This window comes from Ammospiza nelsoni, chromosome 30, assembly GCF_027579445.1.
Source record: "Ammospiza nelsoni isolate bAmmNel1 chromosome 30, bAmmNel1.pri, whole genome shotgun sequence".
In the NCBI taxonomy this organism is placed as follows: domain Eukaryota; kingdom Metazoa; phylum Chordata; class Aves; order Passeriformes; family Passerellidae; genus Ammospiza; species Ammospiza nelsoni.
The window spans coordinates 4,869,019-4,889,615 of record NC_080662.1 but is presented as its reverse complement, the minus strand read 5'-3'; the positions used below and the strand labels follow the sequence as shown (position 1 = coordinate 4,889,615).

The following is a 20,597-nucleotide window of genomic DNA, read 5'->3' as shown; positions in this document are numbered from 1 at the left end:
CACCGCTGGGCCTGCATCCCCCAGATGTGCAGCCCTGGGTGTGTTTCCTCCCAGATGTGCAGCCCGGACACACCCCAGGCCCTGCGTGTCCATCCGGGGGGGTCCAGCAGCGCTTTCCTTAGCGGGGGTGCGGGGAAACTGAGGCAGCGAGGAGCAGCGAGGAGGAGCCCCGGAACGGGCGCTGCTGCCGCTGTCACCAGGCAGCGCTCCCACACAGAGCCGGGAATAGACTCCGGCTCCGGGCGCTGCGGCACCAACGCAGCCCCGCCGCCCCCGGCGCCTCCGGCCGCGGCTCCGCTCCCGAGCCCCATCCCGGGGTGCCGGCACCGCGATCCGAGGGACGCCGGAGGGATGGAGGCGGCCGCAGCCTCCCCGCCCTGCCCTGTCCTGCCCTGCCTAGAACCGCGACCCCCAGGGTTTGGGGGAAATTGGGGTTTTGGGGGCAGACCCCAGCGCTGGGTTGTGGCAGATCCCCAGCGCCGCCCAACCTGCGCCGGTGCCGCGGATGGAAATTCCCGCTGGATTTCCCCTCCCTGGTCAGCCAGGGGTGGGCGCAGCGCCCCCAGACCCATCCTGGGGGTCGCATCGAGGGGGAGGTTCCGTCCCCCCCCCCCCCCTCCCTCCCCACGCTGCCGCAGCCCCGTGCGGTGCTGGGGGTGCCCAAATCCCCCCAACATCCCTGCAGGAGGAGCGGGGGCGGCCGCGCCCCGTGCCCAGCGGGGGCCGGGGGGTGCCAGGGCTGGGTTATTCCCCTGCCAGGCCGGGTTATCGCTGTTTTCCTCCCTCTTTGTGCCGGGGAAAGCGGGAGGAGCGGCGGCCAATACTGCTTCGTCATGATGCCGGCTAATTCTCCTCTTGTTGGGAAAGGGACTGAGCCAGCAGCGAGCCGGGGAGAGGCGAGCGCGGCACCCACGCGGCCACCGCCACCCCCTCCCCGGGCAGCCGCGCACTCCCGCACCCTCCCACGTCCCACGCAGCCTCCCCCGCACGCCCCGCGCGGTTATCGGCGGCGGGGCCGGGCTGCCGGGGGGTGATAGGCTCGTTCCGCCGTTCTCCCGCCCGTTCCGCCGCTCTCACGGCTCTGGATGCGCCGCAGCCCCCGCGGGAGCCCACGCGCGGTCGGGGGCTGGGTGCGAGCATCGGCCCGCAGGGATGCGGTGAGCGCGGCCTCGGGTGAGTGAGCGGCTCGGCGGGGACGGGGACACGCTGGGGACGCTGTGGGGACACGGAGGGTGCCGGGGGAGCCGGGTGGTGGTGGCCGCTCTCCGTTTTCCCGTCGCTTTTTCCCCCCCACACACACGTTTTGTCCCCACCTTGTCCCCATCGCTGGGGGGAGGAACGCGGGGACCCCTCCCTGAGCCCCCCCGGGCCACCCCCGTGTCCCCTCCCCGGGGACATCGCCGAGGGACGAGGCCGGGGCCGCCCAGCCCCACCTGAGCAGGGAAATTGGGAATTTGTGGGGTCTCAGCGCTGCTGCTGGGGGGGAACCCCCCAAATCCATGAAGGGTTTGATGCTCCTTGGCCGTGGTGGACGCGGAATTTTGGGGTGCCCCAACCCCCCTGGCAGAGCCCGGAGGGGCCAAATTCCCATTTAGTGGAGCATTAGCGAGGGATTTAGGGGCAGAATAAATTCCCTTTTCCCCACCCCACAGAGCATTGTGGGGGAATTTAGGGGCAGAATAAATTCCCATTTAGTGGAGCATCGGGGGTGGATTTAGGGGCAGAATAAATTCCAATTTCTGCACCACCATGGAGCATCGCGGGGTGATTTAGAGGCAAAATAAATTCTCATTTCCCCCCTGCCACGGAGCATCGTGGGGGGATTTAGGGGCAGAATAAATTCCCATTTAGAGGAGCATCGGGGCTGGGTTTCGGGGCAGAATAAATTCCCATTTCCCCACCCCACGGAGCATCGGGAGGGGATTTAGGGGCAGAATTTGGGGCGCAAATTTGGGGCGTCCCCCCTAATCTCTTGGCCGTGGATGGAGCTTTCTCTGGGGGGGGTTCAGCTCCTGGCTCTGGGTGCCAGGCTGGGGTCGTTCCAGGGCCACTTTGGGACCCCCGGGCCCCTCCTGGATGTCCTGTCAGGTGTGACCGCCCCCGGGTGACCCCAGACCCCCCAGTCCCGGGGTACCCAACGCTGGGCGTGCAGAGCCAAGGGTTGGCAGATCCTGGGGGGGTTTTTTGGGGTGCGGGGGTTCCCCCAAAGCCTCAGGGGGAGGCGCGGAGGGTGCGGCCTCCTCACACATCCCCAGCGGGTCCCTCCGCGTGCGGGATGAGCAGGCTAATCCCACTCTAATCCCGGATTAGGAGCCACGTGAGGCGCGGCCCCGAGCGGGGCTGTGGGGTGGCCATCGGGACAGGGGGGCCGAGCAAGGATCCCCCCCCATCATCCCCGAGGATTTTGGGGTTCGGGCCGCGTCTCCCCCCTCTTTAAACCTGCAGGGCAGGGCCGGGGGAAGCTGCGCTGGCCCAGATTCCGCGGATGGGAGGAAACGAGGAGGTGGAAATTCCTCCTTCATCTCCATCCGCTCCGGGATGGGGTGGGCGGGCTGTTGATACCCCCCCCCCCCCCACCATCCCTTTCCCCTCCCCATCCGTGCGGGGAAACTGAGGCACGGATGGAAAAACGCCCGGGGGTGGCAGCTGGTGGCATTTGGTGGCTTTGGAGGCCACCGTGGTGGCGGGGCAGTGACACGGCAGCGATGGCCGGGGACAGAAACAGGACAAGGGAGGAACCGGACACCGGCGGGGCGCGGGTCGCGGAGCCGCTGTCGCTGTCGCGCTCAGGTTGCCGCTGGGGCCCCGCGTGTGGCCGTGCCTCAGTTTCCCCGGTGAGCGCGGAGGATGCTCCGGGCCTCGCTGCGCTGTTTGTTTGGAGCTTTGCTGGGAGGAGGAGGAGGAGGATGAGGAGGGCTGGGCCGGGCTGGGAAGCGCCGGACACCGTTCAGGGCGGGCGGGATCCGTCTGTTCAGGGAACTTGTGACCCCGAATGTCCCCCCCCCGTGTCGCTGCTGGCTGCGAGCCGCGAGAGCCGCGCCGCAATTCGGGCGCTCGGTGACACTCGGCGGGGTGAGGAGGAGGAGGAGGAGGATGGAGGAAGGCCGGGGGTCCCCTGGGGGTTCTCAGGGCCTGGCTCCTGGCGCGGCGCCGGGCGCTGATGGCTTTGGCGGCTGCGAAAAGTCAAATCCGGATTTCCTCGGGGTGGGGAGGAGGGAACCGAGCTCTTCCCGCGGCAGCGCAGCCCCGGCTCCGCTCCCGGGGGGGGCACCGGCGCCCCTCCATCGCTGTGAGCCCCGCCCGCACGTGTCCTGTCCGTCCGTCCGTCCATCCATCCTTCCTTCCTTCCTCCCTCTCTCCCTTCCCACGCGCCCTGCCCGGCTCCTTTCGGTCCCCTCAGCGTCTCCCTGACAGGGGGGGACACGCTGCTTGTGTCCCCCCCTCCTGTCCCCGCTCCCCCGAGCCCTCCTGGCCGGGAAAATCCCAAAACAGCCGCGCTTATCTCGGGCCGGGCGCGGTTCCATCGGCGCTCGTTGCCATGGGGAACGCGGGGCGGTGGCTCCTGCCCGCTCCTGATAAGCTGTCCCCGCGCTCTGGGGACACGGGGGGGGGGCACAGTGGTGGCCGAGGTGGCACTGCGGGCCTGGCACCTGTCGCCAGTTTTGTGGCGTCTCTCCGCACGCCCGAATCGGGTTTGTTTTCCTTTTCGTTCTCCGCCATCGCCTCCATCCCCTCGCCGTCCCCGCGTCCCTCCGGTGTCGCCGCGTCCCTCCCGTGTCCCCGCAGCGCCACCGGGGGCGGGGGGCGAGCCTGGCTCCGTGCGGCGCTGGAAATTGTGAGCTCAGGGCCGTGCCCAAGCGGACAATGCCGCCCTTGTGCCGCTCGGGCACTGCCCATGCCGCCGATCCCGGGGCTGGGGATGGGGTCAGCGCCTTAAATCCCATTCCGGGGCGGGTCTGGGGGGTCTTTGTGGTGGGGGGTCCCCAGGGAGGGCTCCGGCAGCCCGGGGATGCTCCCGCTCCATCCCCGCGATCTGCGCTTGGGGACAGCGGGCTTGGTGTCCCCAAAGGCGGTGCCACCCCCGTGCCCTGCCCGGGCTGCTGTCGCTGTCACTGTCGCACGAGCTGCTTCCAACTCCGTCCCTCCCGAAAGGAGAATTTGGCGGAGAATGGGGAATTTTCCCCTTTGTGAGCGCCTTTGTGGCCCCGCGGCGCGGCCGGGCCCGTCCCGTGCCCGGGGAGGGTTCTGGAGGCCGCACGAGGGACAAAAGGGCGACACGGTCAGCACGGGCGGGCAGGGACACGCGGCGGGCACGGGGACAGCGTGGGGACAGGGGCAGGGCTGGCCCCCGCTCAGCGGCACCGCTGTGCTCTCCCCGCAGAGGGAACGGCCGAGCCCCAGCGCCCAGGGGGATGCGGAGCCACGGAGGCAGCGGTGAGTGCGGGGTCCCCTCCTGTCACTGTCCCCTGCCTCTGCCCTGCCTGTCACTGTGCCCTGCCTGTCACTGTCCCTTGTCACTGTCCTGCCTCTGCCCTGCCTGTCCCTGCCTGTACCCTCCCTATCCCCTGCCTGTCCCTGCTTGTCCCCTGCCTGTCCCTCACCTGTCCCCTCCCTTCACTGTTCCCCTCCTGTCCCTCACCTGTCCCTTACCTATGCCCTGCCTGTCCCTTGGTGTCCCCTGCCTGTCCCTGTCCCCCTCCCTGTCCCCTCCCTGTCCCCTCACCTGTGCCCTGCCTGTCCCCTGTCCCCTCCCTGTCCCTTACCCATGCCCTGCCTGTCCCTTGGTGTCCCCTACTTGTCCCTGTCCCCTCCCTGCCCCTCACTTGTTCCCCTTCCTGTCCCCTCCTTGTTCTTCCCCTGTGCCCTTCCTGGGGGACAGTGGCACCTCCTGGCAGGCCTGTCCTGCTGCCAGCACTGGGGCCGTGCCACCCTCGTTTGGCACTGGGGCTGTGCCACCCCTGTGCTGTCATCGTGCCACCCCCGTGCCCGCTGTGGGGATGTGCCACCCTCATTTGTCACCGGGGCTGTGCCACCCCCGTGCCCGCTGTGGGTCCTGCAGTGCCCAGCCCGTGCCAGGAGGGTGGTGGGATGTGGGACCTCCAGCCCGGGGGTCTCTGTGCCCACCCTGGCAGTGCCCAAAACCCCGCGGGGCTCTGTGCCCACCCTGGCAGTGCCCCGTGCCCTCTGTGCCCACCCTGGCAGTGCCCAAAACCCCTCTGTGCCCACCCTGGCAGTGCCCAAAGCCCCGTGCCCTCTGTGCCCACCCTGGCAGTGCCCAAAGCCCCGTGCCCTCTGTGCTCACCCTGGCACTGTCCCGTGCCCTCTGTGCCCACCTTGGCAGTGCCCCGTGCCCTCTGTGCCCACCCTGGCAGTGCCCAAACCCCTGGAGGTCTCTGTGCCCACCCTGGCAGTGCCCAAAGCCCCGTGCCCTCTGTGCCCACCCTGGCAGTGCCCCGTGTCCTCTGTGCCCACCCTGGCAGTGCCCAAACCCCTGGAGGTCTCTGTGCCCACCCTGGCAGTGCCCGGTGCCCTCTGTGCCCACCCTGGCAGTGCCCCGTGCCCTCTGTGCCCACCCTGGCAGTGCCCCGTGCCCTCTGTGCCCACAGGCGCCTGTGACTGACCCAGCCCCAGCCCGCGGCTGAATGGAAAGGCTGCAGAAGGTACGGGGGGGTTTGGGGGTACAGGGAGGATAAAGGGGCGCTGGGAAGATCTTGGGGGTCCAGAACAGGGTTCTGGGGCGTCCGGGAAGGGTCTTGGGGGTCCCAGGAGGATGTTTGGGGTCCAAGGAGGGTCTTGGGGGTACAGGGAGGGTCTTGGGGGTCCAAGAAAGGTCTTGGGGTTCCAAGGAGGGTAAAGGGGGTCCTGAACAGCGCTCTGGGGGTCCAGGGAGGGTCTTGGGGGACTGGGAAGATCTTAGGGGTCCAAGGCGGGTTCTGGGGCGCAAGGAGGGTCGGTCTGGGGGTTCAGAACAGGGTTCTGGAGGTCCGGTGACGGTTCTGGGCTTCAGGAAAGGTGTTGGGCTACCAAACAAGGTGCTGGGGCAGAGAACGGGGTGCCTGGGGCACCAGAGAAGGTTCTGGAGGTCCCAGAAAGCTTCTGGGGGTGCAAGAAAGGATTTTGGGGGTACAGAGAAAGCGCTGGGGGTGTGGGAGAGTTCTGAGAGTGCAGAACGGGGTGCTGGGGGTGCAGGCAGGGTATTGGGGGTCCAATAAAAGGTGTTGGGGTGTCCGGGAAAAGTGCTGGGTCTGGGAAGGTGCTGTGGGTCCTGCCAGGGTGTTGGGGGGGTACAGAGAAGCTTTTGGGGCTCCAGGAAAGGGTGTTGGGGGTTCGGGAAAAGTGCTGGGGTCTGGGAGGGTGCTGGGGGTCCAGAGAAGGTTCTGGGGGTTCAATAAAGAGTGTTGGGGGTCCAGGGAAGGTACTGGAGTAGAGAACGGGGTGCCTGGGGCACCAGAGAAGGTTCTGGAGGTCCCAGAAAGCTTCTGGGGGTGCAAGAAAGGATTTTGGGGGTACAGAGAAAGCGCTGGGGGCGTGGGAAAAGTGCTGGGAATGCAGAACGGGGTTCTGGGGGTCCAATAAAAGGTGTTGGGGGTACAGGAAAGGTGCTGGGGTCTCAGAAGGTGCTGTGGGTTCCGGCAGGGTGTTGGGGGTACAGAGAAGGTTTTGGAGGTCCAGGGAAGGATGTTTGGGGCCTGGGCAGGGTCTGGGAGGGTGCTGGGGGTCCAGAGAAGGTTCTGGGGGATTCAAGAGAAGGTTCTGGGGGTCCAGGAAAGGTGTTGGGGGTCTGGGAGGGTGCTGAAGGTGCTGGGGGTCCAGAGAAAGTTCTGGGGGTTCAATAAAGGGCGTTGGGGTGCCAGGAAAGGTGTTGGGGGTCTGGGAGGGTGCTGGAGATGCTGGGGGTCCAGAGAAGGTTCTGGGGGTTCAATAAAGGGCATTGGGGGTCTGGGAGGGTGCTGGGGGTCCTGGCCGGGTGCTGGAGGTGCGGGGGGTGCTGGCAGGGTGCTGTTTAATGGGGTGCCCCGCACGCACACGGGGCTGGTACCAAAGGCAGGGGCAGACCTGGGCTGCTGCAAGCAGGGCTCTGCCTTCCTCCTCCTCCTCCTCTCCAGCCCAGCCTGGCAGCCCCATCTAGCGGCAGCGCGTCCTGGCCGAGCGCTGTCACCTCCCTGCTGTCCCTCCCTGCCCGTGCCACCAGAAATGCCCACCCTCAGGGGTCTGGGGTGTGATGGCGCTCACAGGGGTCTGAGGATGAGGGGAGGGACGAGGGCCTGACTCCGTGCTTCAGAAGGCTTGATTGATTATTTTATGGTATATATTACATTAAAACTATACTAAAAGAATAGAAGGAAGGATTTCATCAGAAGGCCGGCTAAGAATAGAATAGGAAAAAATGATAACAAAGGTTTGTGGCTGGGACAGAGAGTCTGAGCCAGCTGACTGTGATTGGCCATTAATTAGAAACAACCACATGAGGCCAATCACAGATGCACCTGTTGCATTCCACAGCAGCAGATAATCATTGTTTACATTTTGTTCCTGAGCCCTCTCAGCTTCTCAGGAGGAAAAATCCTAAGGAAAGGCTTTTCCATAAAAGATGTCTGCACACGGGGGGATCGGGTTCTCCCCTTCCCACAGTGACCCCCAGATGTGCTAAAGTCTCTTTTCCCACCCCAGCAGTCAAAAAAGGAGTCAGAACTCTTCTATCTTCATTCTCAATGTCGCTTAGTGTATTTTATCTATAAAATCCTTCCTCTGTCCAGCCAAGTTTTATTCAGCAGGACAGACAGAAGCACTCTCACACCCTCGGTTATCTTTTTATACTAAAAACTACGTGTACAATATTAACAATTATTTCCCAATACCTATCACCTGTGTTAGACAGTGAGCTCCTACTCTAAACCAACCTGTGAGTGCCACCATCACAGCAGGAGATGGAGGCCAAGAAGAAGAAGAAGGAGAACGGCTGGACATGCCCAGATTCCTCCATCTTGCCCCCTCAACCTCCATTCTAAAAACCCCCAAAAATCAAATTTTTCACCCCATGACAAACTAATTATTATTCTGCTTAGACATTTGTGGCTTGCAGGTCTTCATCTAAAGTTGGTAATTTTTTCCATGGGTTAAAATCAAAATCTGAGGTGTCTTGAGCTCTGTGCCAGGGTCTCTGAGCCCCCATTCTAAAAACCCCAAAAAATCAAAATTTTCACCCCATGACAAACTAATTATTATTCTACTTAGACTTTTGTGCCTTGCAGATCCTCATCTAAGGTTGGTAATTTTTTTTTCCATGGGTTAAAATCAAAATCTCAGGTCTCTTGAGCTCTGTGCCAGGGTCTCTGAGCCCCCATTCTAAAAACCCCAAAAAATCTATTTTCCACCCTGTGATAAACTATCATTCTACTTGTAATTCTTTGTAATTGTTTCTTCTTTTGACTCTTTTGACTTGTAATTCTTGGTAATTTATTTTTTTCCAAGGGCTAAATCAAAGGCACAGGGGTCTTGAGCTCTGTGCCAAGATCCCTGAGCCCCCATTCTAAAAACCCCCAAAAATCCATTTTTTCACCCCATGATAAATTCATTCTCATTCCCCTTAAACTTTCATGACTTGCAGGTCTTCATATAAAATTGGTAATTTTTTTTTCCATGGGTTAAAATCAAAATCTCAGGTCTCTTGAGCTTTGTGCCAGGGTCTCTGAGGCCCCATTCTCAAAACCCCCAAAAAATCAAATTTTTCACCCCATGACAACTAACAATTATTCTACTTAAACTCTTTTGACTTGTAATTCTTGGTAATTATTTTGTTTTTCAAGGGCTAAATCAAAGGCACAGGGGTCTTGGGCTCTGTGCCAAGATCCCTGAGCCCCCATTCTAAAAACCCCAAAAAATCAATTTTTTCATCCCATGATAAATTCACTCTCATTCCACTTAAACTTTCATGGCTTGCAGGTCTTCATATAAAATTGGTAATTTTTTTTTCCATGGGTTAAAATCAAAATCTCAGGTCTCTTGAGCTCTGTGCCAGGGTCTCTGAGCCCCCATTCTCAAAACCCCCAAAAAATCAAATTTTTCACCCCATGACAACTAACAATTATTCTACTTAAACTCTTTTGACTTGTAATTCTTGGTAATTTTTTTTTCCAAGGGCTAAATCAAAGCCACAGGGGTCTTGAGCTCTGTGCCAAGATCTCTGAGCCCCCATTCTAAAAACCCCAAAAAATCCATTTTTTTCACCCCATGATAAATTCATTATCATTCTACTTAAACTGTCGTAGCTTGCAGGCCTTCATATAAAATTGGTAAATTTTTTTCCCATGGGTTAAAATCAAAATCACAGGGGCCTTAGGCTCTGTGTGGGGGTCTCTGAGCCCCCTGGCAGGGGTTTGAGCAAGGACAGACAGACAGATGCCCCGAATTCTGACACAGGGGTGTCCCCAAACCCCCCTGAGCCCCTTCCTGGGCTGAGCCCCCTCCCCATTTTCCATCCAGCAGCCTCTGACCTCCCCTGGGAGCGTCTGCTCTTCCCGCGGATCCAGCGTTCCCGGCTCTCCCTCCAGCATCGTGGTAAGGAGCCGTTCCCAGCTCCCCACCTCACCCCTAAATCCCTGAGGAGGTCGGGATGGGACCCCCCAAAACCATCCCCATTCCCCCCAGCACGGCCTTGGAAGGTGCGAATCCTGAATTTCCCCCAAAAAATTCCCTTCTGCGCTCCAAATCGAGGTGGTTTCTTTTCATTCCAGGCCAAAATGGACAACGAGGTGCTGGGCAACAATTCCGTGATTGCCAATGCCATGAGCTCCCAAGGACCTCGTAAAAAATTACCTGAATTTCCCAAAAAATTCCCTTCTGCACCCCAAATGAAGATGTTGTCTTTTCATTCCAGGCCAACGTGACAACAAGGTCCCGGGGTACAAGGATCCCTTTAAAAATTGCCTGAAATTCCCAAAATAGCCAATGAGGTCCTGGAGTAGAAGGACCTTGTAAAAAATTCCTAAAAATTCCCTTCTGCACCCCAAATGAAGGTGTTTTCCCTTCCTCCCAGGCCAAAATGGACAATGAAGTCCTGGGCTACAAAGGCCTTGTAAAAAATTCCCTAAATTTCCCAAAAATTCCCAAAATGGTCAATGAGGTCCTGGGCTACAAAGACCTTGTAAAAAAACTCCCCAAAATTCCCTTCTGAACCCCAAATGAAGGCGTTTTCCCTTCATTCCAGGCCAAAATGGACAACAAGGTCTTGGAGTACAAGGACCTTATAAAGAATTCCCTAAATTTCCCAAAAATTCCCTAAATTTCCCAAAAATTCCCAAAATGGACAATGAGGTCCTGGGCTACAATCCCATGTTTCCCAATCCCATGAGCTTCCAAGGACCTTGTAAAAAATTCCCTAAAATTCCCCAAAAATTCCCTTCTGCACACCAAATGAAGGCGTTTTCTTTTCCTTCCAGGCCAAAATGGACAACGAGGTCTTGGAGTACAAGGACCTTATAAAGAATTCCCTAAATTTCCCAAAAATTCCCAAAATGGACAATGAGGTCCTGGGCTACAATCCCATGTTTCCCAATCCCATGAGCTTCCAAGGACCTTGTAAAAAATTCCCTAAAATTCCCCAAAAATTCCCTTCTGCACACCAAATGAAGGCGTTTTCTTTTCCTTCCAGGCCAAAATGGACAACGAGGTCTTGGAGTACAAGGACCTTATAAAGAATTCCCTAAATTTCCCAAAAATTCCCAAAATGGTCAATGAGGTCCTGGGCTACAAAGACCTTGTAAAAAAAATCCCAAAAATTCCTTTCTCCACCTCAAATGAAGGCATTTTCTCTTCATTCCAGACCAAAATGGACATTGAGGTCGTCGGCTACAAGGACCCCTTTAAAAATTGCCTAAATTTCCCAAAAATTCCCAAAATGGACAATGAGGTCCTGGGGTAGAAGGACCTTGTAAAAAAATCCCAAAAATTCCCTTCTGCACCCCAAATGACTTTTTCCCTTCATTCCAGGCCAAAATGGACAACGAGGTCCTGGGGTACAAGGACCTTATAAAAAACTCCCTAAATTTCCCAAAAATTCACTTCTGCCCCCCAAATCAAGGTGTTTTCCCTTCTTTCCAGGCCAAAATGGACAACGAGGTTCGGGGCTACAATCCCATTATTCACAATCCCGTGAGCTCCCAATCTCATGAGTATCCATTCCCAACCCCATTGAGCTCCAAGTACCTTACAAAAAATTCCCAAAATTTCCCAAAATCTCCTTTCTGCACCCCGAATGAAGGCATTTTCCCTTCATTCCGGGCCAAAATGGACGATGAGGTTCTGGGCTACAATCCCGTTATTCACAATCCCGTGAGCTCCTGATCCCATGAGCTCCAAGTACCTTACAAAAAATTCCCGGAATTTCCCAAAATTCCCTTCTGCACCACAAATAAAGGCATTTTCTTTTCCTTCCAGGCCAAAATGGACAACGAGGTCCTGGGCTACAAGGACCTGGCTGCCATCCCCAAGGACAAAGCCATCCTGGACATTGAACGCCCCGACCTGATGATCTACGAGCCCCACTTCACCTACTCGCTGATGGAGCACGTGGAGCTGCCCCGCAGCCGGGAGGTGAGCGGGAATTTCCAGGGGTTTTTTGGATAAATCCCACCTGGAAAGAAGAATCAACATGATGGATTAGAATTCTAGAATGATAGGAAAAAATTCCAGCAGAAAAATAGCTGAAGTTGATTAAAAGTCATTATAATTCGTGACAGCTCGTGAAGGTTGTTAAAGTTGTTGAGATTCAGTTAAAACCGTGAAATTCATTAAAAGTAATTAAAAATAATTAAAATAAAGTGAATAAAAAATAAAATAAAATTTAAAAAGAAATTAGCAATAAAGAAAATTTTATTATAAATAAAATAATGCTTTATAATTATAATATTTAATATATTTAATACTATATTAATTCAGTATATAATATACATTATATTACATTATATTACATTGTATTCCATTCCATTTTATCACATTACATTATATTATATTATATTACATTACATTATATTCTATTAATCATATTATTTTTATATTTTATAATTATTAAAAATAAATTAAAATAATTAATAAAATTAATTAAAATGTAATGTATTATATTACATTACATTTTATTATATATACTATTATATTATAATACATTATAATACATTGTATAATTTATAAAAATAAATTATAATATAATGTGTTATATTGCACAATAAATCATAATATAAATAATAATATAATGTATAATGTTACACTATATTACATTTAATTATATTGTATGATATTATATTAATAATATTATTTTTATATTTTGTAATTAATCTAAAAATTAATTAAAATAAATTAAAAATAAATTAAAATTACTTCAATCCTTGCCTTCTGCAGCGCTCCCTGTCTCCCAAATCCATGTCTCCTCCTCCGTCTCCAGAGGTGAGTGCTGGCCCTGCTGTGGGATGAGGGGGTGGCGCTGACCTGGGGGGGGTCTCTGACCCCGATCCCGTTTCCCGCAGGTGATCCGGGAGTGGCTGGAGAGCCGCCCCCCCAGCAGCACCCCGCTGCCCCCCTCGCGCCAGGGCCCCGCGCCCACCCGCAGCAGCGTCCAGCACTTCCACCGCCCCGGTAACGGAACCGCCCCGGCACCCCAAACGGGACCCCGGCACTGCCCGGGCCAGCCAGGCTGCCCTGGAGCCTCCTGCCAATCCCATCACCTCCCATTCCCAACCCCGTGTGTTCCCAGCCCCATAAACTCCCATTCCTAATCGCATGAGTTCCCATTCCCAACCCCACCAACTCCCACTCCCAACCCTGTGAGTTCCCACTCCCAATCCCATGAGCTCCCATTCCCCACCTCATAAATTCCTACTCCCAAGCCCATGAGTTCCCATTCCCAACTCCAAGAACTCCCACTCCCAACCCTATCAGCTTCCACTCCCAATTCCGTGTGTTCCCAACCCCATGAGCTCCCAATTCCCTGAGCTCCCATTCCCAACCCCATAAATTCCCATTCCCAATTCCATGAACTCCCATTCCCTGCCCCATGAGCTCCCATTCTCAACCCCATGAGCTCCCAATCTCATGAACTCCCATTCCCAATCCCGTAAATTCCCACTCCCATTCCCATGAGTTCCCATTCCCAACCCCGTAAATTCCCCTTCCAAACCCCATGAGCTCCCAGTCCCAACCCCAGAGTTCCCAATCCCAACCCCATGAACTCCCATTCCCATGATTTCCCAATCTCATGAACTCCCATTCCCAACCCCATGGGTTCCCAATCCTAACCCCAGAGTTTCCAATAACAATGCCATGAACTCCCATTCCCAACCCCATGAGCTCCCAATCCCAACCCAATAAATTCCCAATCCCATGAGTTCCCAATCCCATAAATTCCCACTCCCAATCCCTTGAACTCCCATTCCCAACCACACAAATTCCCACTCCCAATCCCTTGAACTCCCACTCCCAACCCCACAAATTCCCATTCCCAATCCCATAAATTCCCAACCCCACGAGTTCCCACTCCCAACCCCAAACCTCCCTTTCCCCCCAGAGACCGACACCACAGAGCTCAACATTTACAAGAAGCCCCCGATCTACCGGCAGAAAGGTGAGTGTGGGGAGGGCAGGGGGTCCATCCCATGGGATGGGGCACCCCAGGAACGCCCCCTCACCCCCGCTGTGCCCCCAGACCACCATTCCAGCGCCCACCACGGGAAGCATCTCATCGAGGACCTGATCATCGAATCCTCCAAATTCCCGGCGGCGCAGCCCCCAGACCCCAACCAGCCCGCCAAGATCGAGACCGACTACTGGCCCTGCCCCCCCTCGCTGGCCGTCGTGGGTAGGTGGCACCAGGGGGCTCTTCCCTCCCGGAGACCCCAGGTGGGGTGGGAATGGCTGGAATGTCCCTTTGTCCCTTTTCCCGCAGAGACGGAGTGGAGGAGGCGGATGGCGTCCAAGAGAGGCGAGGAGGAGGATGAGGATCTGACCGAGGAGATGAAGAACCTGCGGGAGCTCCAGAGGCAGGAGCTGAGCAAGGTCAGGGCTGGGTGGCACCTCTGAGGGGCTGGGGGTGATGGGACCGATCCCAATGGGTGTTCCTTGGTGGCATCTTTGGGAGGCTGAGGGCGCTGGCATTGGATGTCCCAATGGGGATCCCTTGGTGGCACCTCTGGGGACTGGGAGAGCTGGCACTGATCCCAGTTGGGGTCCTTTGGTGGCACCTCTGAGGGGACACTGGCACTGATCCCAACGAGGTCCCTTGGTGGCACCTCTGAGGGGCTGGGAGTGATGGCACCAATCCCAACAGGGGTTGGGATAAAAATAAATTAAATTAAATTAAAAATAAATTTAAATTAATTCAATCCTTGGTGGCACCTCTGAGGGGCTGGGGGTGATGGCACCCATCCCAACAGAGGTCCCTTGGTGGCACCTCTGGGAGTGATGGCACCAATCCCAACAGAGGTCCCTTGGTGGCAGCTTTGGGGGGACACTGGCACCAATCCCAACAGGAGTTGGGATAAAAATGAAATAAAAATAAATTAAATTAAAATAAATTTAAAATAAATTAAAATTAATTCAATCCTTGGTGGCAGCTCTGAGGGGCTGCGGATGCTGGCACCGATCCCAATGGGGGTCCCTTGGTGGCAGCTTTGGGGGACTGGGGACAATGGCACTGATGCCAATGGGGGTCCCTTGGTGGCAGTTTTAGGGGGCTGGGGGTGATGGCACCGATCCCAATGAGGTTCCTCGGTTCCCAGGTCACCTCCAACCTCGGGAAGCTGATCCTGAAGGAGGAGATGGAGAAGTCGCTCCCGATCCGGAGGAAAACCCGCTCGCTGCCGGACCGGACGCCTTTCCACACGTGTGAGTGGGATGGTTCTGAACCCCGGCCCTTTCCCTCCTCATTTCTGGGTGCCTGCACCCCAAATCCCGCCTGTACCTTCCAAACCCCACCTGCACCTCACAAATCCCTGCCTTCATCCCTGCCCGTCCCTGATTACCCCTGCCTGTCCCTAAAGGTTCCTAAAAGTCCCAGCCCTCCCCTGATGGTCTCTGCCCACCCCTGCCTGGCCCTCAATGTTCCTAAAGCTCCCTGCCCGTCCCTGGTGGTCCCTCCCTGTCCCTAAATGTCCCTGCCCATCCCTGATGGTCTCTGCCTGTCCCTACAGGTTTCTGCCTGTCCCTGCCCATCCCTAAAGGTCCCTAAAGATTCCTGCCTGTCCCTGCCAATTCCTAAATGTCCCCATCCTTCTCTGCCCATCCCTGCCTGTCCCTAAAGGTCCCTGCCAGTCCCTGCCTGTCCCTGATGGTCCCTACACATCCCTGCCTGTCCCTAAATGTCCCTGCCAGTCCCTGCCTGTCCCTGATGGTCCCTACCCATCCCTGCCTGTCCCTAAAGGTCCCTACAAGTCTCTGCCCATCTTTGGTGGTCCCTGATGGTCTCTGCCCATTCCTGGTGGTCCCTGCCTGTCCCTAAATGTCCCCAAAGGTCCCTGGCAGTCTCGGCCCATCCCTACCCGTGCCTGACTGTCCCCAAAAGTCCCTTCCTGTCCCTGCCTGTCCCTAAATATCCCCAAAGGTCCCTACCTGTCCCCAAATGTCCCTGACTCTCCCTCTGCCTCTCTCCCAGCCCTCCACACGAGCTCCAAGAGCTCCTCCCTCCCCGCCTCCGGCCGGAGCACCCTCACCCGGGTAAGCGACTGTCACCTGTCCCCCCCCAACGCTGCTGGGGTCACCCCAGGCTGCTCAGGGGTTGGGGTCACCCCTGCGACCCTGTCCCTGTGTCTGTCCCTGTCCCCCACAGCTGCAGTCAGCAGAGTTCGGCTCGGCGGGGAGCGAGAAGGGGAGCCCTGGTGAGGGGCAGGGACTGGGGGTGTCCCTGGAGATGTGGGGGTGTCCCTGGGAATGTGGGTGTGTCCCTGGGGGTGTGGGGGTGATCCTGGGGTGTCCCTGGAGATGTGGGGGTGTCCTTGGGAATGTGGGTGTGTCCCTGGGGGTGTCCTGGGGGTGTGGAGGTATTCTGGGGGTGTCCCTGGGAATGTGGGTGTGTCCCTGGGAATGTGGGTGTGTCCCTGGGGGTGTGGAGGTATTCTGGGGGTGTCCTGGGGGTGTGGAGGTATTCTGAGGGTGTCCCTGGGAATGTGGGGATGTCCCTGGGGGTCTGAGGGTGTCCTTGGTGATGTGGGGGTGTCCTGGGGCTGTAGGGGTGTCCCTGGTGATGTGGGGGTGTTTTAGGAAATGTGGAGGTGTCCCTGCGGGTCTGGGGGCGTCCTTGGGGATGTGGGGGTGATCCTGGGACTGTGGGGGTGTCCAAGGTGATGTTCCCAGGAATGTGGGGGTGCTCTGGAAGATGTGGGGGTGTCCTGTGGATGCTGGAACGTCCTGCAGAGATGTGGGGATGTTTTGGGGATGTGGGGGGGTGTCCCTGGGAGTGTGGGAGTGCCCTGGAGATGTGGGGGTGATCCCGGGTAGGGTGGGGGTGTCCTGGGGATCAGGGGGTGTCCCGGGGAATGTCCCCCGGAATGTGGGGGTGTCCTGGGGATGTCCCTGGTGATGTGGGGATGTTCTTGGGGATGTGGGGGTGTCCTGGTGATGTGGGGGTATCCCTGGTGATGTGGGGGTGTTTTGGGAGTGTCCCCAGGAATGTGGGTGTGCTCTGGGAGATGTGGGGGTGTCCCGGAGATCTGCGGGTATCCTGAGGGTGTGGGGGTGTCCTGGGGATGTCCCTGGTGATGTGTGGGTGATCCTGGGAGTCTGGGGGAGTCCTGGGGATCTGAGGGTGTCCCTGGAGATGTCCCTGGGAATGTCCCCAAGAATGTGAGTGTGCTCTGGGAGATGTGGGGGTGTCCTAGAGGGATGTCCTGGAGGTGTGGGGGTGTCCTGGGAATGTGGGGGTGTCCTGAGGGATGCTGGCATGTCCTGGGAGGTGTGGGTGTGTCCCTGGAGATGTGGGGGTGTCTCAGGGACCGGCAGGGTGCCACAAGCCCGAGCTCAGTAGGATGCGGGGGCACAGCAGAATGTTGGGGTCCCCGGGCTGAGCCCCCTCCTCTCTCTGTGCAGCCCTGCAGGTAAGAGCTCACCTGGACACGGACACGGAGACACAGGAACGGTGACGGGGGCGGGGAGGGGACACCGGGGCCACCTCGGGACGGTCCCTGCAGGGGGGAGGGACCTGGAGCTCCTCACCCGGGCTTCAAGAGGGGGGAATTGGGGCGGGGGCCGGGCTGACCTCAGGTTTGCCCCCCCAGAACGGCCAGCGGGGACGGATGGACAGAGGGAACTCCCTGCCCAGCATGCTGGAGCAGAAGGTGAGGGGGGCTGGGGGGGCTTAAATGGGGTTGGGGGCATTGGTAGGGGCTTGGATGGGGTTGGGGGCTCGCCTTGGATGGGGCTTGGATGGGACTAGGAGGGGCTTAGAGGGGGCTGGGGGGACTTGGATGGGGTTGGGGGCCTTGGATGGGGCTTTGGGGCGTTTGGATGGGGCTGGGGGGGCTTGGATGGGGTTTAGATGGGATTTGGATGGAGCTGGGGGGGCTTGGATGGGGTCAGGGGAGGCTCTCACAGCCCTGTGTCCTCCCTGTTAGGAAAATGAATCCCCAGACACCAGAGGTTTGTGTCCAAAAAGGAGACAGAGGAGTCCTTTGACTTTATTCCAATCAAGGCAGAGGCCATGGGGCATCCCCTGGGGTCTCTCCAAGTTTTGAGGATGCAGCCTCCCTTTTTATCCCGATTTCCAGCCACATTTCCCTTCTCTCTTTCCCCATTTCTGGGGTACTTGAGAGGTTCAGACTCCCCGATATACCTGATCCAAACGATTCCCCTCTAATGTATAACCCTGCCTTTTCATTTTTAATTCTTATGGAATTTAGGGTTTTCCCCCATTTCTGAGGTACTTGAGAGGTTCAGGCTTCCCAGAACACCTGATCCCAAAGATTCCCCTCTAATGCATAACCCTCCCTTTTCATTTTTAATTCTTATGGAATTTAGGGTTTTCCCCCATTGTTTCTTTCATCTTTCAATATCCAATTTCATTTCTCAGCAAAACGAAAATCAGTTTACTTGTAAAAAATCAGTTTATTTGTAAAAGCAAATATCTCTTTTTCCATTCCTCAATCAGTGGAATCCTTCCCATTGTTTTTTTACCTCCCAGCGCCGGTTTTATCAGCCCCACAGCTCGTTTGGAAACCCGAATCCCCCATTTCTCTCCCCGTTTTTCCAGATTTACCCCTACGAGATGCTGATGGTGACGAACCGAGGCCGAGTGAAGCTCCCGCCCGGCGTGGACAGGACCAGGCTGGAGGTGGGGCTGTGTCACTGTCACCCTCGGGGGGGCTCTGGGGGTGTCACCGTCCCCTGTCCGTGTCACCAACTCCTGTCCGTGTCACCATTCTCTATCTGTGTCACCATCCTCCGGGTGTGTCACTGCCCTCTATCTGTGTCACCATCCTCCAGTTGTGTCACCATCCCCTGTCCATGACACCATGCTCTATCTGTGTCACTATCCAATGTCCGTGTCACCATCCCCTGTCCGTGTCACCAACTCCTATCCATGTGACCATCCCCTGTCCATGTCAATATCCCGTGTCCATGTCACCATCCCCTGTCTGTGTCACCATTCTCTATCTGTGTCACTATCCAATGTCCGTGTCACCGTCCCCTCTCCGGGTCACTATCCCGTGTCCGTGTCACCATCCTCTATTGGTGCCACCGTCCCCTGTCCGTGTCACCAACCTCTATCCATGTCACCATTCCCTGTCTGTGTCACCATCTTCCATTGGTGTCACCATCCTCTGTCCACGTCACCATCCTCTGGGTGTGTCACCATCCCGTGTCTGTGTCACCATCCTCTGTGTCACCATCCTCCAGTTGTGTCACCGTCCCCCGTCCATGTCACCAACCTCTATTATGTCACCAACCTCTGTCCGTGTCACTGTCCCCTATCCGTGTCACTGTCCCCTATCTGTGTCACCGTCCCCTGTCTGTCACCAATCTCTATTGGTGTCACCGTCCCCTGTCCATGTCACCAACCTCTATCCATGTCACCATTCCCTGTCTGTGTCACCATCTCCCATTGGTGTCACCATCCTCTGTCCACGTCACCATCCTCTGGGTGTGTCACCATCCCGTGTCTGTGTCACCATCCTCTATCTGTGCCACCATCCCCTGTCCGTGTCACCATCCTCTGTGTCACCATCCTCCAGTTGTGTCACCGTCCCCCGTCCATGTCACCAACCTCTATTATGTCACCAACCTCTGTCCATGTCACTGTCCCCTATCCGTGTCACTGTCCCCTATCTGTGTCACCGTCCCCTGTCTGTCACCAATCTCTATTGGTGTCACCGTCCCCTGTCCGTGTCACCATCCTCTATCCATGTCACCATTCCCTGTCTGTGTCACCATCTTCCATTAGTGTCACCGTCCCCGGTCCGTGTCACCATCCTCTGGGTGTGTCACCATCCCGTGTCCGTGTCACCATCCTCTACCTGTGCCACCGTCCCCTGTCCGTGTCATCAAGCTCTATGGGTGTCACCAACCACTGTCCATGTCACCGTCCCCTATCCGTGTCACTGTCCCCTATCTGTGTCACTGTCCCCTGTCTGTGTCACTGTCCCCTGTCTGTGTCACCGTCCCCTGTCTGTGTCACCAATCTCTATTGGTGTCACCGTTCCCTGTCTGTGTCACCGTCCCCTGTCCGTGTCACCATCCTCTATTGGTGTCACCGTCCCCTGTCTGTGTCACCAACCTCTATTGGTGTCACCGTCCCCTGTCCATCTCACCAACCTCTGTCCGTGTCACCATCCTCTATTGGTGTCACCGTCCCCTGTCCGTGTCACCATCCTCTATCCGTGTCACCGACCCCTGTCCGTGTCACCATCTCTTATCCGTGTCACCAACCTCTGTCCCCTCCCCTGCAGCGCCACCTGTCCCCCGAGGATTTCCTCAAGGTGTTCGAGATGTCGCCGGAGGAGTTTGGCAAGCTGGCGCTGTGGAAGCGCAACGAGCTGAAGAAGAAAGCCTTCCTCTTCTGAGCCCTCCTCCTCCTCCTCCTCCTCGGGACAGCTCCGTCCGTGTCGCGCCGTGGAATCGCTTCAGGGCTCCCCAGCCGGTTTTTATTGGGGTTCCCCCCACAGCTCCTCCTCCAGCCCCTCAAATCTGTGCCCCCCAAAACTTGCGCCCCCCAAATCTGCGCCTCCCACCTCAATCCTGGTGGGATTGGGGGGCTCCAACCCGCCTGGCACGGGGGAATGGGGGGGATTGAACCTGCCTGGCATGGGGAGATGGGGGCATCGAACCTGCCTGGCATGGATGGGGCTGGGGACGTTGAACCTGCCTGGCATGGGGAGCTGGGGGGGCACAAACTTGCCTGGCACAGGGAGCTGGGGGGCTCCAACCTGCCTGGCATGGGGAGATGGAGATGGGGGCATCGAACCTGCCTGGCACGGGGGGATGGGCTTGGGGGGGATCAAACCTGCCTGGCACAAGGGATGGGGGGGCTCCAACCTGCCTGGCACAGGGGGAAGGGGCTGGGGGGACTCGAACCAGCCCCTGCCCCATGGTGGGCACAGTTTGGCTGAGGGGGTCTCTGGGCT

The 20,597-nt window shown here is 57.1% G+C and overlaps 1 protein-coding gene across 9 annotated transcripts; it reads left to right on the top strand.

Annotated features, from left to right (window-relative positions):
• Positions 1-993: 993 nt before the first annotated feature.
• Positions 994-20,281, top strand: DMTN (dematin actin binding protein). Of its 9 annotated transcripts, none has more exons than XM_059490792.1 (17): positions 994-1,173; positions 4,382-4,434; positions 5,607-5,660; positions 9,484-9,558; positions 11,437-11,592; positions 12,394-12,438; positions 12,519-12,627; positions 13,556-13,612; positions 13,694-13,846; positions 13,934-14,043; positions 14,766-14,871; positions 15,638-15,699; positions 15,812-15,860; positions 17,068-17,075; positions 17,256-17,315; positions 18,227-18,307; positions 19,923-20,275. In XM_059490792.1, the coding sequence occupies exons 3-17, from the start codon at positions 5,643-5,645 to the stop codon at positions 20,034-20,036; spliced, it is 1,203 nt and encodes a 400-aa protein (XP_059346775.1). In that variant the 5' UTR covers positions 994-1,173; positions 4,382-4,434; positions 5,607-5,642; the 3' UTR covers positions 20,037-20,275. The 9 variants fall into 9 exon arrangements, with proteins under 9 accessions (XP_059346775.1, XP_059346770.1, XP_059346772.1 ...); XM_059490791.1 differs by lacking the exon at positions 17,068-17,075 and adding an exon at positions 9,735-9,894 and having other exon boundaries at positions 1,159-1,173; positions 9,487-9,558; positions 19,923-20,281; XM_059490790.1 differs by lacking the exons at positions 994-1,173; positions 17,068-17,075 and adding exons at positions 3,676-3,692; positions 9,735-9,894 and having other exon boundaries at positions 19,923-20,281.
• Positions 20,282-20,597: the final 316 nt, after the last annotated feature.

Bases quoted from the DNA above. Each gene is read 5' to 3' on its own strand.
- DMTN (XM_059490784.1), top strand. The intron at 12,628-13,555 runs GTAACGGAACCG...CTTTCCCCCCAG, and splicing joins CCAGCACTTCCACCGCCCCG to AGACCGACACCACAGAGCTC. The intron at 14,044-14,765 runs GTCAGGGCTGGG...CTCGGTTCCCAG, and splicing joins AGAGGCAGGAGCTGAGCAAG to GTCACCTCCAACCTCGGGAA.